At 36.5% G+C, this 8,844-nt stretch overlaps 1 protein-coding gene across 1 annotated transcript; it reads left to right on the forward strand.

Annotated features, from left to right (window-relative positions):
- The first annotated feature begins 246 nt into the window (after positions 1-246).
- On the forward strand, positions 247-6,532 carry LOC135696508 (hypoxia-inducible factor 1-alpha inhibitor). The gene is made up of 6 exons (XM_065215920.2): positions 247-533; positions 2,077-2,619; positions 3,070-3,176; positions 4,086-4,149; positions 4,397-4,510; positions 5,622-6,532. Exons 1-6 carry the CDS (start codon positions 396-398, stop codon positions 5,703-5,705), a joined length of 1,050 nt encoding a protein of 349 aa, XP_065071992.2. The 5' UTR covers positions 247-395; the 3' UTR covers positions 5,706-6,532.
- Positions 6,533-8,844: the final 2,312 nt, after the last annotated feature.

Consider the following 8,844-nt stretch of genomic DNA (forward strand, 5'->3'; position numbering starts at 1 on the left):
CTATTGTGTTTACTTGTCTGATTATTCACATCTACAACTTTTTATGCTTTAAGGACTGGGTCCGAGTACCATCGGCTACAAATCGCACTTTGGGGTTCTTTACAGTTGGGGTCCTGATCTCATCGTTTTCAGCATGTCAAAATCTATAAATATGCCAATTTTTATGTTTTTATCATTTAATGCACGATTGTTCTGGCTTTTCCCTCACTAACTCTCAGTACTGGGTCACAGTATAGGGCAACTGTCGTCGGTTCCTTTGTTGTTCAAAGTGAGGCCTTTTCATAATTGCCGATAATTTTGTCAATGTCGGGCTCGAATGCTGAATAATGAAACATGATAATTTGCATGAGCAGGGACAGATTTGATGGAGTAGTAAGCTGATAGAAGGATAAAACATGGATGTTGTTCCGAACCCAAATGTAGAATATTGTTTCCTTGATGGTCACAAAGTGCGAAAATACTGCATCAAATCGTCAGAAATACCAAGGCTAAATTTTAATGATCCAACAGCGATCGAGCATATTGCTAACCAGGTGAGTATATCTTTTATTTTTCCGGTACTGTTGTTATTTTGCTCATGATCGGTTAATTCAGCAAAAGAGGAACTGGGCGGCTTTAAAAAAAGGACTGAATATGTCTAGAGATAAACCGAATGAATGTCTTTGGAAACCAAAGGGTTTTTAAACATTAAATCTTTTATTCTGAATTGTTTTGATTTTGAAATTGTTTGCTAAAAACTCAGAATATAAAAATAGTAGAATTTTTAGAGTGTTTGCTTTGTGAAAAATAGCTTCAAGCATGAAATGCTTTATTTTTGGCATTATTGAATTCTTGGAGCCCATTTAGACTTTTCAATGGCGTATTTGCTAGGTCTTCCCTTTCACCTTTACCTTGTTTCATACTTTTTTATCCATCATCTTGACTTACATTTTCATGGGAGTACTTCAGAAATTGATTTTTTCTTCCTTCTAAATCACATGTTCAGACCTGCCAAGTTTCAGTTTTAAAAATGAGTGAGTTTTTTTAAAAGGAAGGTTAATTTTTAAATGTTTGGTCGTCATAAGGATCTTAACCGATCCAGAGTGAATCCTGACTGCCACACAGCCAAAAGCAGGGCCCAGGGGCGTAGCCCCAGAAACCTTTCTTTTGCCATGCCCGCTAGTTCTTCGGAAGTGCCTTTTTTGAGCAGAAGAGGGTGGTGGATTGAGGGGGCTTTATTTTTTGCCATTCTATTCAGTTTTTATCGAGAAAGAATTTATAACAGTGCATAAACATGAAAAAAATAAATCTGGTGCACTTGCGCTGCGTAGATGATTGTAAAGCACAGCACTGTTGACCAGTAATTCAGAGGAAGGAATGCAGGCGTACGAGCAAGCGGAGCGTTGTAGTGTAACTGCTACCCCAATTATCATTCTCGAGAAAAAGTAACTCCGCTCTGACCGCTCCGATTGCATTTTGCAATAGTGAAACTCTAACTTAAGGGGTATTATGCTCCTCCAGAACAATTCCAATCAATTCACAATGCGTCATAGTCGCAAAAAAGCTTACCTGCTATTTATTTTTGCCAATAAATGTAACATCGCTTATAACTTGTACGGATTCACTGTTATCTAGCCATTGTTATCATGCTAATATAGGAAAGAGGGATTTTGCTAGGATTTGGAATGAAATTGAAACATTTAAATAAACCAAAAAATTTTTTTGCAAAATGTGTGATAATTCTGTTTTGATGCGTGTGAGCGTGAGAAAGGATGAATATGCATGTGTCTCACATAGAATGGGTGTGACTTGGTAGATCTGCATGTTTTGAATTTGGGCACTCACTGATGTATATTTTTGAAATTGAAATGCATTTTGCAAAGGCAGATATACAACTTTTGGAGGGGAGGGGGGGGGGGGGCAGCCCGGATAAAAAAGATGCAACAATAGCCGTTTTTAATCATACCAAAGTATTTTGCTCATGCTAGTAAAATTTTACTATGCTTACTCGTTTTGTCTGATGTAAGATAACTGTATTTTCTTAGAATTTTTAATATTATATAAATGAGTTTGTTTTGCTTTGAATTCTATTTCTAGGAGCCAGTTGTTCTAACAGATTCAAATTTGATACAGCCAGCTCTTAAATGGGATCTCTCATATTTGGCCGAAAATATTGGAGACGGAGAAAATACAGTTTTCTTTTCCAGCAATGGAAAATTTATGTATTATGATGAAAAGCGATGTATTGGAAAATATGAGAATTTCAAACCACCAACTGAAAAACATTTACTTGATTTTAGTAACTTCTACAAGCTCGTTGAATCTTGGGAAAATGGAGACAAGAGATTGTATTTGCAGCAAATGCTTAATAACACCGTGAAGGAGAAGGTTGTTTCTGATTTCATTGGATTTAATTGGCAATGGTTGTCTGAACAACAACAGAAAAATAACTGGGGTCCATTGACATCAAACCTATTATTAGTTGGACAGCCAGGAAACATTACCCCTGTCCACTATGATGAGCAAGAGAACTTCTTTGCCCAAGCAAAGGGCTTCAAAAGATGCATTTTATTCCCTCCAAGCCAGTTTAGATGCTTATACCCTTTTCCCTACCATCATCCTTGTGACAGACAGAGCCAGGTAGGTGGAAAGCTTAAGCTCTTAGACTACCATTGCAGACATCAATAAGGTTATTTGATAAAGAGCCCTAGAATCTTTGACATACTTGTGATAAGACTGTGTGATTTTACTTTGAGATTTTTCACCCACTTTGTCAGCAAATGGGATCGGGACACTGATCTGGTGCACAATAGCTGGTGATGGCCCTGGAACTTGTAGATGGTTGGGACAACTTTACATTCGTACCATTTTATTATGATTCATACAATTTACCTCAGTAGTTGGATTTTTATGATATAGAACAAGATAGTTGTAGGTTGCTACACCTAGTTTCCTGCTTAATACTTTAGATAACTGTTGAATTGTCTTCTATAGTTTTAAAAGAATATGTTTATCCAAGGTACATATTTTCAATGAACTTTTAAAGAATTCTTTACCTTCAGTATTCTTTAAGTAGAAACTTTTTTGTAGGTGGATTTTGACAACCCAGACTATAAACGTTTTCCATTATTCAGAAAAGCTCTTGGCAGGGAAGCTATAGTTGGTCCTGGGGATGTTCTCTACATACCTGTCTATTGGTAATTAGCAACTATCAAATTTAACTAATCTTTTGTTTTTAGATGATATCAGGTTGAAATTTCAGTGATTGGTTTTGGAGTGACAGCCCCCACATATTTGCTATTTAAAGATAGTATGTCCTTGATGAGTTTGATAGCAGTGGAAGACACCTTGGGTGAGGGAGCTGTTGCCCCCTAAAGTATTTTGACAATGGTCTTTTGTTTTAAAACAATGGGGAACTGTGACCTCATCTTATCAAAACAATAGGCTTGCCCCCAATATTTGAAATATCCATCCATATTTTTACAGCTTTTACTGACTTTGTCCATAAATAGCCAATCTAAAAAAATAGCCTTTAGCACTATCATAAAAATATAAAGTTGGGATTTAAAAGTGGAATATGCTAATAGGACAACTTGCCATAAATAAAAAGAGATAACTCCTTCTGGTCATGCAAAACTCCTTCTGGTTTTGAATTATTACCTTCATATAAAACTGTCAGTTACCTAACCTTCAAGGTTCTCCAAAGGTGATACTATCTGCTTTTTTGGCCAAAAATTATTGCAGATATAAATTACAGAGTCCTGATGATAGAAGATTTCTAAAAGCAATATGAAGAAATTCATTTTGTTTAGTTGCAGCTGTAAATTATGTATGATAATTTTTTTATATTCTATCAAATTCTTTATATAATTTAAGATTAGAATTATGTTTTACAATTGACTTAAGTGAAATGAATAGTAAAAAGTAGAAAAAAAGGATATAAACTGACCTGACAGTTAGCTAATTGCTTTATGGTTTCTATCAATCTTAAATTAATTATAATTGTTATAATTATGGTTTTGGTATAAGAAATTATTAATACTTTGTTTTGCCCTAGAGCCAAATTGTCAGTTATCCATTTTTTATATATGTTTATACTATTTTAGGTGGCATTACATAGAGTCTGTTTTAGATGAAGGAGAAACCCTTTCGATTAACTTCTGGTACAAGGTAAGCTATCAAGTTATTTTAACGGGTTTGCTTTAGGTTAGAGGCCTGGCCTACCAAATTAATCTCTTTTACTCACTCTGGAATCATCTAAACAAAAAGTGGTAAACATACTTAAATTTTCAACAGTGCCAGATGCATTTTAGCTATGACCTAAGAAGATTGCCAAAAATAACATATATTGTTTTTTAATATAGAACCTCTGTGTCAGGTGACAAATTTTGTACTGAGCCTTTTCTTTTGTCTTTAGACAGCTTCTACATCATCAAAGGAAATTAAGTTTCCCTTGAAGATGGATCAGAAAGTTGCAGTAATGCGAAATATTGAAAAGCTTCTTGGTGAAGCACTAGGAGACCCAGATGAGGTACGGCATCTTTCAGATTCATGATGTTTTCTTACACAGTCATATGAAACCAAAACTAGAATACGTAAAGAGGAAGATAGGCAGGATAGGCTGTCTACTGGATTCTGTGAATGTTACAATAAGTTTTGATTAAAGTCAATAGACAGGAACAAAACGACGATGAAAATCCAATATTTTGTAAAATCGTATTTTAAAATAAATTTAAAGTAACTAGCCTTGTTTTTGGGGGGTTTGAAGGTAAACAGCTGTCTTTAATCATAATCTTGATTTTTCTCCCACTCTTCAGAACTACTCTCTCCTTTCCCTTGTTAAGACTTTGCTATAGGCTCCTGGACTTTCCATAACATCACCGACTAAAAAAAGGTCTGGAATGGTACATCTAGTATTCTGTTATAATTTGAGATATCAGTTTTCATAAATAGTATTTGCCTCACTAGATTTCATTTATTCACCAAATCTTCATGTCATCTTGTGAACGTCACATTTATCTGGAAATTGGTGTTCAAGCTTTTTTGCTTCTGTCTTTCCACATTTGCACCTTCCTTTTGACTAACGTGTGAAGATGGCTCAATATTAGCTTAGGAGTGAGAATGGCTCAATATTTTGGGTCCCGCTGTTGTTCGACCCAGTGAAATGGCTAAACTTTCATTTGAAATAAAAAGACTTACTAGCTCTCTGTAAACCCCCGGCGTATGAATCACAAGGTGTGGTCACATCGATAGGACCAGGGCACTGCTCGAAGTGTCCTTAAGCCTACCTTTTGCAGGGGGTTGTAACCAATACAAAAATGTTGGCTTCCCATCTGTGTCATCCCTTTCAAGATGATCTTCTTCCGCTCTTGTCGCTTTTTCGTCGCTTTCATTGCTGATTCATCCAGCCTCACATATATTCATTATCTCTTAATTCTTTTTATCATTGTGCTTATTTTTCTTTGCATCTTTCTTTTTACATTTTATGTTTTCCTTTACCAATGGTACAGTATCGTTTTTTTTGCCTTGCTTTAGAAATAATGCGATATAATTGAATTTCTTTATTTTCTATTGCGTTGATTGTTGTTCCACAAGATCTTGTTATGGAGCTCATGCTATTCACTTTCTATCGTGTCTTCCAGGTTGGTCATTTGCTAAACACAATTGTTCGTGGCAGATACCCGGAAGACCAAGAAACCTTGGAAAAAGAGAACGAAAAACAGTGAGGTTTGAAATTGTTTATCGAAAGTCAAACAATCAGAGTGATTCTTTGAGATTCCATTGATAATTGTGCAAATCGTGTAGTTGAATAGTTGAATAATTCAAGTTGTTTTGATTTTCAAAAAAGACTAGGCCTAGATGCTCCTGTAGGTTTAGGGCTCGAGATTATATAGTTTATGGCTCAACATAATATACCATATATTTTACTGTGTATTTCAAGGTAAATGTGGTTAAACACAGTTACTTTTGATGTACTTACAACACAAACAAACAGCTTCAAGGCTTTTGCATAACTTGCACCTAAATATTAAAATTCAGCACAACTGGTCTTTTTGCAAGATGGAGCAAAGGATAGTTTAGGAACGTTAATTCTGGGTTCTCCAACCTTTCGCTTAGGTCTACGTTTCTGCGATTTTGTCAACAGGACGAATTTAATCTCAATTTGTTTAACTATATAAATCTAATCTTATTGTTTTAAATGCGATCATACGGGATTGTTTATGTGAAGATGCCCGTATTTATCGGTTTATTTTGCTGTGGCAAAAGGTTTGAGTATCGATCACAAGGGGCCGGGACCTTTAGATGGCCTAGGGGCCTAGGGCCTAGAGGTATAGGTCATTATGGTCAAGAGGTGAATAGGTCTATCCATATGCATTTATTGAATGACATACACGAAATATCTACAAACAAACGCATCAAATCAGTTATGTTGTAAGCAAAATTACTTATTGTACAATTGTGAATTTAGAGGTTAGCGTAAAACTTTATGTTAATCGTATATATGAAATAGTTAATTTGTAACCATTGTCTATGGTGTAACGCGGCTGTTTTACCGATGTCTTCTTGTCTGGGGGTGCATCTTGGGGCCTTTGGTAACTGCCTTTTTTCCGCCTGAAAAGAGTAGGACTGAAATTCAGTCAATCTTTTTCATTTCCTTTAATTTATATTTCCAACACAATTGTAAATTCAAATTGTACTGGAGTTGAGTGCCTTGTTTTGATTTCAACAATTTTTTTTTATTTTTAATTACCAAGATAGGACAAGCAGTAGTAAATTGTATGGAAACTAGGGACTAAACTGTAGGGGAATCGACAAGATGGGCCTAAACTTATATCCGTTCCGATTACAAACAATGCTATTCGTGATTATTTTAATTTTTAACACGGTTAATTTGTTTTCTATCGGATAGTTATGATAGTAGCCAACTCTGCAACTATGCTTTTTATTTTGAAGGAAATATTTTGAAGTGTTCGCATCTTATCGGAGACTGCTCATTTTCAATCAGCATTTAAGCTAGAGGGTGCTACAATGATTTTTGTAGGGTATAGCTTTTATCAATGCCAAATTTTAAGCAAATCTCCCCAGGCCTAGTTTAAATAACCACGTAATGCCTCCTACTCCTCAATTTTTCCTGCCTCCAATATTTAAAGGAAAACCACTCTCCTCATTTTATAATCTGCTGCTGGTAATATCGATTTGTCTTGCCTCTGATAGCCATGCTGTTTTCTCTTCCAGTCTCTATAGATTTTTGTAAGAAGACCCTGGGTACTAGAGCCTTCGTGCCAGAGTGGATCGAAAACGGTAGGGCTTTCCACTGTCCTTTCGGTTCCAGAGCCACATCGCTATACTGCAATGATCAGACACTGTGTTCTCGACTGCCCTCCCTACTGCCCTCCCTACTGCCCTCCCTACTGCCCTCCCTACTGCCCTCCCTACTGCCCTCCCTACTGCCCTCCCTACTGCCCTCCCTGCTGCCCTCCCTACTGCCCTCCCTACTGCCCTCCCTACTGCCCTCCCTACTGCCCTCCCCAACGGTACACTCTTTTTCAAGAAGAACTTTATAGAGCACTGATGCTATATTTCCAAAAATATCAAGAACAAAGTAAGAACATGCCTACTGTCGGTTCCAGAGCCACATAAATTCGAGGGCGGAAATAGAAAAGAGAAGCAGAGAGGCGGAGGGTACCCACAGTACTTTGACATCCATATTTGACTGGGGTGTCAAAGTTTCAGCATCCCTAATTTTACTAAAACCTGGCTGGCAAAGTCGTTTCTGATATCTTGCGGCGATTACTTTTATATTTTTTTCAGCTTTTTAAACACCGAAGTTCATTAACCTGTGTGGAGATATGCATACCGGCCAAATATTAGAGCAAACAAGTTTCCCAAGACACTGAGTTTGAAAATCACAACCTACATCTAATTAAAAGTTCTTTGACAAGAAGCCTCAAGTCTTTTGTATTTAAGGTAAACAAACTGCGGTTCGTTGTTTGGTGACTTATTTATCATTTCTATTCGTTTCTGGTGCTAAGGATTATGTATCTTTTTGAAATACACCGAATGAGATGTTTCGACAAGGGAAAAAGCTTTCCAGAGTCAGAGAATTTGGGCCTAAATAGATTATGAACAGAAGCGTCAGAACCGTCGAATTTACTTGGCTAATGAAAAGTGCAAAGATACGGAGATTCTAGTGGATTCAAATGGTATCTTTTGGATTCAAATGGGATGGTATCAGTTTGAGAAATCTTTTGGGACATGGTACTCCTGTCTTGTCTATTGCTGGATAATCGAGTGAGTTTTTTGCCACTATTGTTTACTAGCATTACGTACCGTAACTTAAAATTGAGTCTAGGCCAAACATGGGCTTTGAATCAATTTCTGTAGCCTGGGTTTAGTGTGGTGTTAGCCTGCATACTACAGCAACGGTAAAGAGGAGAGGAAAGCGAAGGAGCAGATTGATGAAGTAACCGATAGCAATGTTAATAGAAGCTTGGGCCGATATTCGGTTTTCTTCATTTCTATGGTCAACACATGAATGTGCAAAGTCATTCTGTTTGGCATTAAAGTGAAGTTGATTTCTGGTTCAAAAGTTGCATCTGTAGTTGTCTTGGGAAAAAATCTATCATAAACAATGAATGAACTCGCTATAAATCTAAAGGTTTTAGTGGCCCATAAAATTAAAACACGTTGATGTATAGTGTATGGTGTAAATGATAAGTTTACTGTTAGTATTGACAATAGTTAAGGCACTAGTTAGTTAAGGCTAAAAGTAAGGGCTGGAGCAGTAAGAAGTGAGAGGTGAAATAGGTACTTCAGTAAGGCAAATTCTCCGAAAATTGATGTAATCATAAATTTGTGGCTTTT

The sequence above is a fragment of the Rhopilema esculentum genome, chromosome 17 (genome assembly GCF_057945365.1).
Source record: "Rhopilema esculentum isolate cy_ngs chromosome 17, ASM5794536v1, whole genome shotgun sequence".
Lineage (NCBI taxonomy): Eukaryota > Metazoa > Cnidaria > Scyphozoa > Rhizostomeae > Rhizostomatidae > Rhopilema > Rhopilema esculentum.